This window comes from Doryrhamphus excisus, chromosome 15 (genome assembly GCF_030265055.1).
Source record: "Doryrhamphus excisus isolate RoL2022-K1 chromosome 15, RoL_Dexc_1.0, whole genome shotgun sequence".
NCBI classification, from domain to species: domain Eukaryota; kingdom Metazoa; phylum Chordata; class Actinopteri; order Syngnathiformes; family Syngnathidae; genus Doryrhamphus; species Doryrhamphus excisus.
Genome location: NC_080480.1, coordinates 13,320,735 through 13,335,577, shown reverse-complemented (window position 1 = coordinate 13,335,577; position 14,843 = coordinate 13,320,735). Strand labels below are relative to the sequence as shown.

The 14,843-nt window shown below is 43.7% G+C and overlaps 3 protein-coding genes across 5 annotated transcripts in view; 1 reads left to right on the top strand and 2 right to left on the bottom strand.

The window, feature by feature from the left end:
- The window catches only part of col5a3a (collagen, type V, alpha 3a), a 168,148-nt gene extending 164,130 nt beyond the window's left edge, over positions 1 to 4,018 (bottom strand). The window contains exons 1-3 of the mRNA XM_058050244.1: positions 3,688 to 4,018; positions 3,509 to 3,591; positions 2,974 to 3,041 (exon numbers count right to left, since the gene is read on the bottom strand). The gene's annotated coding sequence lies outside the window, so the exon portion shown is untranslated. The remainder of the gene's footprint in view (positions 1 to 2,973; positions 3,042 to 3,508; positions 3,592 to 3,687) is intronic.
- nr5a5 (nuclear receptor subfamily 5, group A, member 5) lies at positions 1,137 to 5,143 on the top strand. Its single transcript, XM_058050297.1, has 7 exons — positions 1,137 to 1,164; positions 2,173 to 2,291; positions 2,365 to 2,506; positions 2,722 to 3,440; positions 3,515 to 3,634; positions 3,719 to 3,866; positions 4,626 to 5,143. Exons 1-7 carry the CDS (start codon positions 1,137 to 1,139, stop codon positions 4,871 to 4,873), a joined length of 1,524 nt encoding a protein of 507 aa, XP_057906280.1. The 3' UTR covers positions 4,874 to 5,143.
- A 258-nt stretch (positions 5,144 to 5,401) lies between these two features.
- Positions 5,402 to 14,843, bottom strand: part of camsap3 (calmodulin regulated spectrin-associated protein family, member 3) — a 28,890-nt gene continuing 19,448 nt past the window's right edge. The window contains exons 4-18 of one of the 3 annotated variants that reach the window (XM_058050257.1): positions 14,348 to 14,434; positions 14,024 to 14,056; positions 13,250 to 13,388; positions 13,028 to 13,167; positions 12,869 to 12,953; positions 12,757 to 12,799; positions 12,614 to 12,669; positions 11,906 to 11,975; positions 9,810 to 11,829; positions 8,953 to 9,071; positions 8,581 to 8,873; positions 8,418 to 8,511; positions 8,231 to 8,349; positions 6,949 to 7,067; positions 5,402 to 6,864 (exon numbers count right to left, since the gene is read on the bottom strand). In XM_058050257.1, coding sequence (XP_057906240.1) covers positions 6,565 to 6,864; positions 6,949 to 7,067; positions 8,231 to 8,349; positions 8,418 to 8,511; positions 8,581 to 8,873; positions 8,953 to 9,071; positions 9,810 to 11,829; positions 11,906 to 11,975; positions 12,614 to 12,669; positions 12,757 to 12,799; positions 12,869 to 12,953; positions 13,028 to 13,167; positions 13,250 to 13,388; positions 14,024 to 14,056; positions 14,348 to 14,434 — 3,717 coding nt within the window. In that variant the 3' untranslated portion in view covers positions 5,402 to 6,564. The remainder of the gene's footprint in view (positions 6,865 to 6,948; positions 7,068 to 8,230; positions 8,350 to 8,417; positions 8,512 to 8,580; positions 8,874 to 8,952; positions 9,072 to 9,809; positions 11,830 to 11,905; positions 11,976 to 12,613; positions 12,670 to 12,756; positions 12,800 to 12,868; positions 12,954 to 13,027; positions 13,168 to 13,249; positions 13,389 to 14,023; positions 14,057 to 14,347; positions 14,435 to 14,843) is intronic. The other 2 variants (XM_058050259.1, XM_058050258.1) reach the window with 2 other exon arrangements.

The following is a 14,843-nucleotide window of genomic DNA, read 5'->3' as shown; positions in this document are numbered from 1 at the left end:
GGACACTCGACAATGATATAATATTAGCAGAAAATTATTAATAAATGTTCATTAAAAATAATATTGGATAATTTGTCACGGCAAAGTGGTCGAAAATCACTGCTATACGGTATATATCAGGAAAATGCCGAAAGAAACAAATATATACTGTATAGTGGTGTACCTCGCCACTAGAGGGCGACAAAAAGCTCAGAAAAAAATCAGTATTTTTTTTTTCTTCCGAATTTTATCCTTTTCATCCCATAATAATGTCTAAAGCGAAAAAGCAACACATTATTTTATCACCTCACATGACATTATGGCACTAAACATTTTAAATCAATTTAAAGGTTAATGTGCAACAAAGGAACTGTGAGAAAATTCCATGCTAATTCTTCTACTGTGGAACTGCTTCACACAAAAAGGGTGAGAATTTATTTTTCAGACAAATTAAAAAAACAAACAAAATTTGACCCTCATATGTGGAACTGACTTGAAATTTCTCACACAGCTAAATGCATCTGACCAACTGTAACTTTTCAGTGTTTATCCTGATCACCAAAACCGACGGGCACATTTTTAAAATTTTGAGCAGAATTGCTTGAAAAACATGGCCGCCACCAAGCAAAAATGTCACAACTGCAAGCACATCTGCATCATTTGCACTTGTTTCGTAAGAGAGCAGCGCACTTCCTTGGCGACTCCATAAACAAGACACAATACAAAGGAAGAAATGAAGATATGAAATGTGACTATGCAGTGCGGCACTATTTAGCGGACTGTTATCTTATCAGGCCTTTAGCTTCAGGATGGCTCAATGACTTCACTTCAGTAACATTCCAGCAGGTGGCTATCTGACCGTCTGACACGCTGTTCTCACATAGGCTAGGAGTGCCAGTCAGGAGAGGTTTTATGACAGGGACGACAGACCGAAGTCCACGTGGGCCTCAAACGGTTGTCAGTCCATCAGGGGCACTCGGGGCTGCGTGCCGGCTCTACCGCGCTGTGCGTCCCCCTCCTCCCCGCCCCATCCCTGTCCTCATAACAGATCCAAATGGACTGACAGTGGAACACCTTCAGGCAGAATGGATATTCCTGATCATTCCCAGGAGCAGCAGTATGCTCCTGGAGCACAGGCGGACGGCTACATGGAGGATATGTTCACTTTAGAAGGAGCGTCAACATGTGAGTAGAAGCTACGGGTGCACCAGTGGGTAGAATCCACTACACTGACCCAGTCAAAGGGGCATCCGGTTACCATTTAAGTGTCAAACTGCATCATGCATCATAAAGATAGCTATGACACCACTGCAAACTGCAACTATAACCTATATGTCAGTGTCAATCATCTTTGTATTGCATTAGAGGGTGTACCTAATGAAATGATACTGTATATGCAGCATTTGACTATGCTCTATATAATCTACAGAGCCAGTAGGAATTATGTAAGTGACAAAACCACTACTAGTGCAGATTAGTATTTATGTGCATTTCACACACTTGCCTACTAACCGGTTTACCTGCAACTCGTAATCACTCACCCAGCTGCAACATCTGACCTCCTCCAAAGCTAAAAGTGCATCTTATTTGTGTTTATTAATTTGCATGCAGACTACTTCCTGGATCCTGCAATTATTATTTTCTTATTTTGGGTTCATTAATTTAATATTTTCTATCTTACACATCATGCCGCTAACTATTTTTCCTTGCATTCAATGTTTTACTATGTCAAAAGGACTGCTGTGAAAAACGTATGTTGACCTTTGCACAGTACTGTAAATGGAAGGAAAAAAGGGAAATCCCATTAGAAAGCTGTACATGTGTTATCAGTACAGCTTGGAACCTCCATTTCACAACTTCCACTAACTCAGCATTACAGCATGTTTTTTTTAATTTTTTTTTAGGCAAGATGGGTAAGCATTGAAAAGAAAACAGAATGCCACTGAAAACTGTAGGTACAACTTAAGTCCACTAGATGGCAACAAAGACTGTACAGTCTGAGCTCATAGAAAGAGCATGTGGATAGGTTCAAAGTGGACAACAACAGTGGACCTAAATCAATATATGTTGGTAAGAGTAGCCTTGAAATGTAATAAAATGTTATACATCTTGAAGGGAGGTCCACAAAGTTAGAGTTTGAAACCCCATCCTCAGCTTACTTTAAAAGGTCATGTTTTTACTATGGTTCCTCAGCCCAAGATCACAGTATGGAGCCATTTGACACAAAACCCGAGTCCAACGAGGGCTGTCCCGTGTGTGGAGACAAAGTTTCAGGATACCACTACGGCCTGCTCACCTGCGAGAGCTGCAAGGTAAAAACCTGTGATGCCAATGTAGCTACACAAGTCCCAAAGTACTACTGTGTAATAATATTCGTCTTTGCAGGGCTTCTTTAAGCGCTCTGTGCAGAACGACAAACACTACACCTGTGCAGAAGGACAGAGCTGCCCCATGGATGTCTCCCAGAGGAAGCGCTGCCCTTACTGCCGCTTCCAGAAGTGTCTAGCGGTGGGCATGAAGAAAGAAGGTAGAACAACCATCACACAATGAACTTTGCTCCTGTGTAACATGGCTTTTGTTCCACTGACATGCATGTTCTGCGGTTGTATCTAAGAGGTCATAAAAAAGCAATGCGCTGGTATAATGACCCAGTTTACATAAGATGATTTTATAGCCTAGTGATAAGCTCAGCCATTAAAACATTAAAAATTTCCGGTAACTCTTTGTCCATTTTGTGTTCAGCAGTGAGAGCGGATCGTATGAGAGGCGGCAGGAATAAATTCGGGCCTCTCTACAGGCAAATGAAAGAACAAAAAGTGCAACCCCAAGCAAACGCTGCCCCCTATAGGATCAAAATGGAAGTAACACAAAGGCTATGGCCTCCCGCTGCGAGTGACTGTCCGCTCATGTGCAACCACACAAGCGCTACGGATTCTTTCCATCAACCTCACATGATGTATCCCTCTGAAATGGGGTTGTCTGGTGCGCACTTACCTTTGAGTGACGACAACGTGGTCCCGCCTCTGCCGCTTCCCTACGCCGGACCGCATCACCAGACATATCTTCAGGAGGAAAGACAAACACCTTTGAGTTACAGCCCGGCTCCTTCACACTACCCACCGCACCGAACCCCCAACAACTCCTACTCCCCATCTACGTCATCATCGTGCTCCACACCAAACTCTACCATCCCACTCACGCCGCCTCCCGACCCAGCTAATGCTTCCACTTCTACCAGCTCCACCATGCAAGCATGCAGCTTTCTAAGCCAACTCCTGGAAGGCGAGCAGGATGAGGGACGGCTGTGTGCTAAAGTAGTAGCAAGTCTACAGAGGGAACAAGCAAACCGAGGCAAACACGACTGTCTGAATACATTCAGCATCATGTGCAAAATGGCCGACCAGACATTGTTCAGCCTGGTGGAGTGGGCCAGGAACAGCGCACTCTTCAAGGAGCTGAAGGTGAACTTCACTAATATGAACTACCACTGGTACTCATACCCCAGTTTGAAAACTATATGTTATTTTACCTTCAGGTGGAAGACCAGATGGTTCTACTGCAGAGCTGCTGGAGTGAGCTGCTGGTTCTCGACCACCTCTGCAGACAGGTGACCTATGGAAAAGAGGGTTGCATTTATCTTGTCACAGGACAACAGGTCAATTAAGCAACAACTCTGAATGTGACAACCATGCCAAAAATGTTTCTAACCTGATGTGTTTTTTTTTAAATTCTGGAGCAGATTGAGCTGTCGACCATCATCTCTCAAGCTGGAGCCACACTAAGTAGCTTGGTGACCAGGACGCAGGATCTGGTGTCCAAACTGAAGGTCCTCCATTTTGACAGACATGAGTTTGTCTGCCTTAAATACTTGGTGCTTTTTAACCCTGGTGAGCTTTTCTGTTGCAATATTTTCATTCACTAGACCCCAGGAAACCGCATATGCTGCAATATCACCGTCGAACGATAAATAATTTGGCTAAAAATGAAGATAAAGTCGGTGTTTTTTGTCCTTGCGCTGTTGAGAATAGATTCCCAGGACCAAACCGCACCTGAAGTTTCCCGCCATCTATTTATAGCCTCTTACGTCATTGACCAACCAGAAAGTAGCCTGCTAATTTAAAAATACAAAACAACACCCTATGTTTGTTTTGTCGAATTTAATAATTTTATAATTTCCCAATTGAATCATTATCACAATAAAAACTAATAAAAATACCTGAATTAAAAAACGGTACCGCCCCATTAAACCCGGAAGTGGCCTGCTTATGTTAGGCTCGGCAAACAAACATATTTTCCCGTGAAATTGATGCAATGTAAACTTACCTGTTGACTTAGTAATATAATTCCAGGCGTCGTAATACTGGATATATGATAATTTATTCAGTGACTAGACCACGTTTCCACAAAAATCATCTATCAAAGCAGCACCTGGTTGACTGACGTCATACAGTACCCGGATGTTAAACTTCCGGCAACAAGGCTATTCGGTTTTCGCGCGCTTCCGCATTTATACTTTTGGGTGCGCTTTGTTGAGAGGTACGGCTAAATGCAGTTAACTTATCATTTATGTTTAGTATTTTGCAACATTATTGTGACTAATTGTGAATAATGTGTTGCTAAAGGTGGCGTGTTTACTTTCTACATAGATGTGAAATCCGTGCAGAGTCGCAGGCAAGTGGAGCACACTCAGGAGCGAGTGAACAGGGCGCTGATGGAACACACCCAGCGAACTCATCCGGGACATTCGGATAAATTTGGCCAGTTGCTTTTGCGGCTGCCTGAGGTACGCAGCATCAGCCTGCAAGTTGAGGAATATCTTTACCAGCGCCACCTGCTGGGCGATTTGCCCTGCAACTCTTTGCTCACAGAGATGCTGCACACCAAACACAGCTGAGAACAAAATAACAAGAAAGCTGCAGGTTTTTCCTTTGGATGTTTACAAGTATGAGACTGTAAAGTAAACAATTGCACTGAAACTGACTGCACAAGTGGACTCTGAAAAAAATGTAAATAAAATTGAAAAGCTCACATGAACAAATATGACAATGATTTAAAAATGATTTTTATTCTGGACCTGATGCAAGGAGAGCTGATGAATGACAAATGACAAACATACAAGTACTGGCACAGATTGGATGACACAAAACATAAAATGTTATGACATCATGAGAAGAAAAAAAATACTACCTTAACCAACACGTACATTAGTAGAACCTGAAATTAAACATCAAATCTAAAGCGAACTAAATAAATAGACCCCCCAGGTGGCAAGAATTTTGAGGGGGGGGGAGATTGCACAGAATCAAAGTATTATTGCAAAACCACGTACTACTCTGGATAAACAAATAAATACACACATCCATAGTCCATGTGCACACATTCTTTTTTTTTTTTCTTTTTAATCTTTTTCTCTTCACATCCATTTTTAAATTCATTCATTTCTTGGAGGCAGCCAGTGATTGCAAAGAGGCGGCACAAAAGGGGCCAATTTATCATAATAGCAATATTAACATCACTGGCAACTACAATAGTAAAAAGTTTGGCCATTTCCGTTCCTCCGGTTTTACATTGCATGGAGGAGTCTAAATAGACTTGAGTGGCTTAGGTTTAGGGCTGCTACAGTCCGGAATAATCCTTCATCAAGAAGCCTTCAGTTTATAAACCTGGACATAGGAAGGAAGTCCATTTATGGTAATAAACAGACTCCTGGAGACAAACAGGATTCGATCCGTTCACCCAAACACACTCATTTGATTCCAAACATACGTCTATTTATCTATGCAGCAGACAAACTTATTACCAAGCTTACAAAAAAAAGGGAAATGTTATTTTAATTTATAACAAATTCTCAAAAAGAAACAAAGTAATCAGCATTCATTATGTGTCAAATCAACATTGTATCATGACTGTGAACTCTAGCCCTCCTTCATGTTTTATTTCCAGTTTCTTCACCACATAAGGAAAAGTCATTCAATTCATCGTTTGGCCTTTAAATAAGGCTTAGACAATTTATCCAGCAAAAAAAGTACAAAACAAAAAACATCCAAATGTCTTACAGCATAAAGTTGAGTGCACAGGCGGAGGAATCACACAGCTTTTCCAAAACACCCCTGAATAGGATGGATGGTGTATGCCTGACATTCATACAGTATGAGAGCAGTCTTTTCCAGATGGGATGTCAGTCTACTGAGTAGCGAGTAAGCCCTAGAAAGAAGAAGAAGAAGAAAGAAAGGCAGCAAAAAATGAGAAGATAGAAACAGGGATTGCTAGGCATGGGAACTACTCCGGTCCTAACTCATGTAGCAAGGCAGTGAGGTTGTCCCATCTTGGGCCAGGGTAAGGCAAGGCATGAAGGAGCGCCAGGAAAGCCAACAGAATGTGTCGTACAATCATTCATCCTGGAGTACTTGAGGGACGCCATGAAAGCAGTTAGATGTTGAGTGGTTCCATTTTCTTGGCACATAGCGTTGATTGTTCTCATGTGGCCTCAATCACTCCAGTTGTCTGCTACTAATTAAAAAAAAAACAACAACAACAACAACAAAAAAAACCCAACTGGCCAAAATGGAAAAAAGTTCCTGAAGTTTATTTTGGAGTCCCAAGCTTCTTGGGAGTTCCCGGGCGTTTTTGCCAGAAGTAGCTGGGAATGGTGATGGCGTCCACGCTCATGGACATGGTCTTGGACGGGATGGCGGTGAACTGCTTGCGGTCGGAGCTGTACTTGTAGATGGACTCCACCATGTCCAGCGTGATGACACGCGGGCCGATGCCGGTGAGCCGTGACATCTCCTCCGTCTCTGGGTTCATGGTGTAAACGGCCCGGAACTGGCAACTAGAGTCCCGGAAGAGGATGAGGAAGTGGTTGGCCGTGCTTTTCTCCATTTCCTGGGAAAAAAAGTATGACGGGGATGATGGGAGATAAGGTTAGAATCTTGCTAGGATGGACCTCTCTGGTGGACTCTGGCTCACCTCTACAATCTTGTTTTTCTGGGGTTCGTTGACCTTGCCGGCCAGGCAGCAGCGGGTGATAGCGTTGTGGATGATGAACTTGTTTGACTTAAAGCTGGGCTCCTTATATAACTTTGGCCCTGTGAAAAAAAAAACAGGAATACCATGAAGAACAATGGAGGAGACCGAGGATCTCATTCATTCATTCATTTTCTACCGCTTTTCCTCACGAGGGTCGCGGGATGGATGCTGGAGCCTATCCCAGCTGTCTTTTGGGCGAGAGGCGGGGTACACCCTGGACTTGGACAAACATCTTTGAGTGTCCTTGGTGACGATATGTAGTGTCAGCACCATTGTTATCTAGTACTGCCTTAATCCTCTTGGGTATGGAATTCAACAGGTTTCTGGAATCCTTTTCCACTTCACTTAGAGGTGTGTTTAGGATCGATACCATATTGGAAAACTACCAAGCAGTCTGGTTTCTGCTTCACAATGTAATGTAATGGTAATGGTAATGGTTTTATTTCATTTGAACATGCATCAGATTACAATTGAATGCATCACATAATCAGTTCACAGTTCCACATGTCCAAAAGGAGTAGGAAGAAGCAAAGCTTATTAAATCCTACCCCTCCATCTGGTACTTTTACAATCAGTAACTGTTACATTTGTTCACTTCCTGCTTTTCTAAGATAATTTATGTTTTTTGTTGTTGTTTAATTTAATTTAATTTAATTCATTCATTCATTCATTTTCTACCACTTTTCCTCACGAGGGTCGCGGGGGTGCTGGAGCCTATCCCAGCTGTCTTCTGGCAAGAGGCGGGGTACACCCTGAACTGGTCGCCAGCCAATCACAGGGCACATATAGACAAACAACCATTCACACTCACATTCATACCTATGGACAATTTGGAGTCGCTAATTAACCTAGCATGTTTTTGGAATGTGGGAGGAAACCGCAGTACCCGGAGAAAACCCACGCATACACGGGGAGAACATGCAAACTCCACACAGAGATGGCCGAGGGTGGAATTGAACCCTGGTCTGCGCGCTAACCACTCGTCCGCCGTGCAGCCCTGTATAAATATTTAAATTCATAATATAACAGTTTAATATCGGCCAACTCCTAGCTGTGAGGTCTGCGCGCTAACCACTCGACCGCCGTGCCACCTAGAACGAGGATCTTTTGTATTCAATTCTAAAGCAAAGGAGACTGAGGGCTGCAAAAAAATGGGCTGCATCAGCAAAACGGAGACTGAAGTACGTATAATACTTCAGAATCAAAATCAAATCCTACTAACCTGTGTATTCTGGAATGGAGGCGGTGGAGGAAATGGTGGATCCGTTCTCCCAATCTCTGTCTCCATTATGGGCGCTCATTCGTCCCGGTGACATGAGGCGAGAGGGTGAGTGGGAACGACTAAGGAAGTAAAAATATATTTATATTCATGTTTGTGGACATTGAGTGTAAGGATGATGAAGTATTACCTGGCAGACCTCCTGACAGTCAGGCCTCCAGAGTCATTCGCCATGGAGGACAGGTTTGTTGTGGAGTGGGAGTACACCTTATTGAGTCTTCCACCTAAATGGAGAAGACATTTTGTATTGGAATCGAATGTGTGTGTATTCGAAGACTTGTACGGTTATTTACCCAGGAGACCCTTGACGGGACTGTGTCCGAGGGCCGAGTCGTCTCTGAACACAGTCTTGGGTCTCTGTTTCTTAACCCCGCGGACCGTGGTGGGTTTCTGCCTCAGCACTTTGTCCAGGTCCTCCATGATCTTCAGCTGTTGCCTGCGTTCATACTCCTGCCGAGTGAACTCTCCTCTGCGCTGGGGGGTTCCCTCTGCCGAGGGCGTGCGTGGTGCCGGAGAGGCGCCGGGCGTCTGAGGTCGGTCCTCGGTCTTATTGCCCCAGCCTTCGATGACCATCCACTGGGGCTTGCTGTGGGAGAGGTAAGGTGATTCAGTAAAAAAAAAAACTGCTGTATGATCATGTGAGCAGTAGTTGGATGAAGTCTCACTTTGATTCTTTTTCCTGCTCCAGCTTGCGTCTCCTCATCTCTTCAGTTCTTTTCTGCTGTTTCTCCAGCAAGGCGGCTCTTCTCTGAGCCATCTCATCCTCTGGTCGCTCCTTGTCATCCTAGCAAAAGAGAGCAAGACATGAAACCGAGGGACTGACAACCAAACTGCCAAAGAAAGGAAGTTATTGAGGAATATAGCAATCGTCAATACATGACAACATATCATAGCAACCGTCGGATAACACAAATATGTCCCTAGTGGCTGTGAGCAGAATATGGTTGATATGAGGGCAAATTTAAGGTGAGGTATTGGGTTGTAATTCCTTTTTCTGTTTGCTCTGATCTTCTCTGAGAAAAAGTTCCATACATGGGAATGGATTAGTAATTAGTAAACCTTCTCTGAATCAGACACACATTTCAATATCTGGAGTAATGGTAATGGTTTTATTTCATTTGAACGTGCATCAGATTACAATTGAATGCATCCCATAATCAGTTCACAGTTCCACAAGTCCAAAAGGAGTAGGAAGAAGCAAAGCTTATTAAATCCTACCCCTCCATCTGGTACTTTTACAATCAGTAACTGTTACATTTGTTCACTTCCTGTGAATGTAAATGTTTTTTTAATGTTTTTTTAATATTTTTTAAATATTTTTTTAAATTTTTGTAAAAAAATTTAAATTTTTTAAAATCTTTTTAAAAATTTTTAAAAATGTTTACATTTAAATTAAATTAAATTTGCTTATGTGTGTCCTTTCTGCTGTAACCAAACAGCATGATTTTACTTTGGTTCAAGGACAATCTACTATCATCAAACCATCTGTTTAGATGGTGGCAGTAATATCTGTCTCTCCTACCTTAAAGAAGAAGCCAACCCCTCCTTTGGTCTCTGGCTCGGTCTTGTCACTCATGGAGTCCGGGAAAGGATCGGGTGCTTGGTCCTCCTCTTCTCCGTCTGCTTGCAGGGAAGACAGCGAGATCTCAATCAAGCTACTCCGCTTCCCGTTCACGATGCCCGCAGGGGGGGCATCACTCTCAAAGGAGCACTCCGATGGGGCACCAGAGCTGGAACCCCCACCCGTCGGCCCCTCCTTCCGAGCCACAAGGCCTTGTGAGGATCTCGGTTCCACGTCCATGCTAAATATACTTTCATAGTCAATGGAGCCCGCTTCGGACAGGGCGTCATCTAGGGGGGGATGAGGAGTCTGGGAGGGTGTCGGTATGGGTGTGAGCGTCGCTGAGGAAACGGGTGTCGCTGCCAAAGACCGAAGCTCGTCGAAGCTGTCGGAGTCGCCGATGGAGAACGAGGAGGAAGTCTGGATTTGGGATTGCGAGGGGTTCACGCGGCGAAGATGGGGGATGCGGTCCACACTCTGCGGTGCCGTTATGACCCTCGACAGGGCCGGGACTCTTGCATCTGAGGGGCGACTGTGTTTAGGGCTCTTGGGGGGCACAGACTGGGTTCTACGATGGGCCACTTGAGGAGACTTTGGAGGTGTGATGTGGTTTGTGAGCCGGCGGGATGGAGACGGTGTGGCTGAATTTAAGTCCCGGGTGGATTCTCTGGAAAAGCGAGCAGGGGAGGGGGCCGAGGTCTTGGGGCTGGGTGGAATGACCCAGGATTTGTTGCTGGAAGTTTTCTTCTGAATGAGTTGGCTCTGCTGCTCGGTAAGACGTTGCATGTCACTCTGCAGAGAACTAAGCGCTGCAGTCAGCTTGGATACAGCGTTGTTGTAGTCTCCAAGGGGGGCCATCTTTTCACCCTTCTCTGCTGGGGTGCTTCCCTTCTCTTTACTAAGTCCACCTTTAATAGTGCTCTTCTCCTCCACAGGAGGGCGCTGTTCTTCCGTACTAGCCAGCCGTTCCTCCAGAGTCAGGCGGGCAAGGTCTTCCTCCGTGGAGGAGGTGCTGAATTGACCTCCTTCGACCTCGCCGTCCTCCTCGCGCTGATCCTTCTTCAACTGCAGAAAGGCGCTCTTGCCGAGTCGTTGGCGGTGCTTTGCAAAGATGGCTTCGATGCGCTTCTTCTGGGCTTCGATCGCTCGCCGCTTTTCCTCCAGACGAACACCGAGTTCGGACATTTCGTTATTGAGCTGAGGGCTCTTGCCGGGGCTTTCGTCAGCCATTATTTCCCAGCTGGTCGACTGCGGGACGAGGGGGTCCGTGACTTTGCGAGAATCTCCGCTATGCTTCTTTTTGCGCTCTGCAAAGCTGGTCATCTTCACGCCGCTGTCCGATCCCTCCTTAGTGCCGCTTTTAACTGCATGCGCACCAGCGGGTGTGCTGGGAGTGGACTGCGCCCGGGGCGTGTCTTCCGACGCATCCGAGTCCACGCTGCCGTCTCTTAAAACCGAGTCATCATCTCTTGAGCATTCAGAAGCGTTTCTAGTCCGAGTGGGCTCTTTGGGCTCTCTCGTCGACCGATGCGTCGTTCCTGAGCGTGTCGGGGCAGAGGAGCTAACAGGCGAAGAGTTCTTATGGTGTCTCGGACTCGCCGGGTCGTCGGGAGAGTGGAGGTAGAAGCCGTCAGGAGCACCGTCAGGATGCAAGCGAGGCTCCATCTTACTATCATTGTGAATGATCTGAAGGGCCTCTTCAATGGTCGGCAGCTCTCCCGTTTCAGTCGCGCCAACGCCATTCTCCGCTAATCTGGGATGAACGGGACTCTGCGTGGACCACGAGGCTCTGTGGACACCATTGGAAGCAGGTGGTTTGTTCAAGTCCACGGGAGGACTGAAGGCTGACCGGGTCGTGTTTTGACTCGATGGGTTAAGCTGGTCTGAGCTCACAGAGCGGGTTATCACAGGGTTGCCCATCACAATGTCCACGTCGCTGTCCAGGCCGAAAGGGATGCTGAAGGACACAGCTGACAGGGGCCTGAATCACATGGATCAAAAAGTGTAAGTAAGTGTAAGAATCCATAAAGAGTGGTTACACAACAGCGAGTACACACCTGTGTTTCTTAGTCCAAGTCTTTCCGACTCCTTCTAAATGAGACATTGAGGTAGACTGATTCAAAGACCCTGAGTACAGTGGGACAGACACACACACATAAAGGCATGCACAAACACATGGATGCAACAATAACCAAAAAAAAACATGTCATGGTTCTGATACATTTTTAAAGCACTTTTAAAAGATCAATATTCAAGCTTGAACAACACTTTAATGCCGCAGTACAGTACACCAATATGCACAATTAGTAACATAATTTCCGGTGTATAAAATACTACTTTTTTTATGCCTTGAATAGTGCTGACATATTCTTCATAACAGTCATTTTGCACTTCATGTACACAAGAAATGTACACTATGCAATTAGCAACTTTTGCCCCAGTCTGCCAATGGCAAGGGCTTTACCTCAAGATGAAAGTGACATTGAAAAACAGTAAGAGAGGCTGACAAAGGGTGTGATGAAGGAATTTTGCTACTGTTAAAAAAAAATCTGTGTACTAAATATCCTGTGTTACAACATGGACTGGTGCGGTCTACATGTAAATCTTTTTTTGAAAATAAAATTTCAATCATTTTCCAAACCTTGAGAAAAAAAATAATTCCATGCATTTCATGCAGAGTCTTAATGAAAAACACAATATGCCACAAAAAAACAAACAAAGTACAATGGGAAATATTTAAAAATATGTGTTTAACATAATCTCACCTGATGCAGGGGAGGAAATTGGAAGAAAGGGCTTCTTGAAGATTGACGGAGAGGTGCTGTAAAGCAAAAACAAAATACTTTTCATTTCCTAAAAATGTCATGCAAACAAGATATGTTTGTACTGTATTGAAGAGGATCCTCACCTTACACCACTTCCACCACTAGGCGTCGCTGGTGTGGAGCCATCTAAAGTGAAAGAACATTAGCATTAGGATTTAATAATAGATATTTATTGGTATTATTAGCAATGCATACCTAATGTATCCACCGGCTGAACAAAGTCTGGCCTTTGTACTTCAAACCAGTGAAGCAGCTCTGCTAGGAAACTCAGCAAATTGAGCTGAAGAAAGAAATGACAAAAAAATGAAGTACTCATTCTTATTTATGATATGACTGTCATACGATTGTCATTACCCGAAGCTCCGGTGGCGAGTACAGCATGTCCTCCAAGGCTAAGTGGCAGCAGCTCTTCAGGCAGCTGTCACAAAACTCACGGATGAATTGTAGGTTGTACAAGCTGTCAGCGGCCGACATGGTCTCCTTCATGCAAACATCTTGCGGAAAGAAAAGAAGAAAATGCATTAGCTGCATAGTTTGTATGTTAGCATAGTGATATCTCATTGTTTGTTTGGTTACCTTCAAGTCTTAGCAGGCTAGGACAGTAGTAATGTATGACAGCAGCGACAGCACAGCCGTTAGACAAGTCTTTGACTTCATTCACCGCAGGGAAAATGGGATTCTGCTTGGATTGTACTTTGTCCTTTCTGTAGCGGAGCTGAAACAAAAACATGCACAACAATGGGCTGAAATTCCCTCAGAAAATGGAAACCAAAAATAAACAACAATCGGTGTTTAATACAGCACAGCATACCATAGCTGTTATGCAAATAAGAAGCAAACAGCGCCTCCGGTGGCTGTAAACGGTATCTGCTCTACTGTACTTAAAAGTACCAATATTTTGGAACCAAATTAGACATAAAATTGAATTAAACATACACTGCTATTGCACACCATTAAGTTAAATCAATGAAAAATATTTTTAAATTTGCAATTAAAGTCTGTATGCTCACTTTAACACATATTTAGTGGTACAATATATATATATTTTAATCATTACTTTTGTTAGTGTGTATAAAAGGTACAGGATGCAAGCAGATGATGTAGATATATGTCAAAGTGGTCACAGTGTGTATGAATACATGCTATTATTATTATTATTATAGTGCAGGAAAGAGCAATGCAGGCATGCACTACAAGGTGCAAAACAAAAAAAAATGTTGCAGAAGACAAACAAAACTCAACAAAAACGCAGCCTGACCTGTCGGATACTTGCTGATAAAACTGATGAGGACACTGGAAGGATGGAGGTAGAGAGGGAGGGAAAGAGACGAAAGGAAGAAAGGAACTTACAGGAACTAGTTTCCAATACCAGCGTGTAGGACACTGTCAAAGAGGAGTTGAAGTAAACGCAGGAAGGAGACAGAGAGAGAATAAAAAGGAGACATAGGGGGACAGGAGCACAAAGAGAGTTTTAACAGTACAAGTCATCCAAAGAGAAAAGGACTCGGTGACATAGCCATCTTGTTTAGTGTCAACAATTGAAATGTGTGCTGGCGCAACAGAAGAAATCGCTTGTAAGCTTGGAAATGTAGCGGAACCGGCAACATGATGCTAATACGTGAGGACAGTTACATGACAAATGCACATATATGTCATGTTGAGTGGAATACTCACATTAGGCTGAAGAGGCTGGGGTTCTTTCTCTGTGACGGTTTGTTCATTCTGGGATCCTTCTACAAGTTCCTTCAGCTTCTGGTTTAGCTGAAAAAGTGGACCAAAAGAATGTCATGGATCCAATCCAACGCACTTTATTTATATACCACATTTTAGAAACAAAAAAAAGTTTCCAAAGTGCTGCACAGACTAGTAAAATAAAAATTAAAAATAAAATACAATAAATAAAAGGTACAAATTGAATTTAATCCAAAACTAGAAGATCAAATAAGAAATAAAATATTAAAAACAAGAAGCAAAGCAATAAAAGTATAAAAAATAAAACCAATTAAAACAAAAAGAAAGAACCCATAGACACAGGACCATACGACTCACTCCGAGTTAAAAGCCAGAGAATAAAAGTGGGTTTTAAGACGAGACTTAAAGCTTTCGATGGTGGGGGCCTTTTTTACTTGGGAGGGGAGAGAGTTCCATAGCTTGGGGCCAACCACAGAAA

Bases quoted from the DNA above. Each gene is read 5' to 3' on its own strand.
- nr5a5 (XM_058050297.1), top strand. From the start codon at position 1,137: ATGTTCACTTTAGAAGGAGCGTCAACAT. The intron at 2,507-2,721 runs GTAGAACAACCA...TTTTGTGTTCAG, and splicing joins GGTGGGCATGAAGAAAGAAG to CAGTGAGAGCGGATCGTATG. The intron at 3,867-4,625 runs GTGAGCTTTTCT...CTTTCTACATAG, and splicing joins CTTGGTGCTTTTTAACCCTG to ATGTGAAATCCGTGCAGAGT.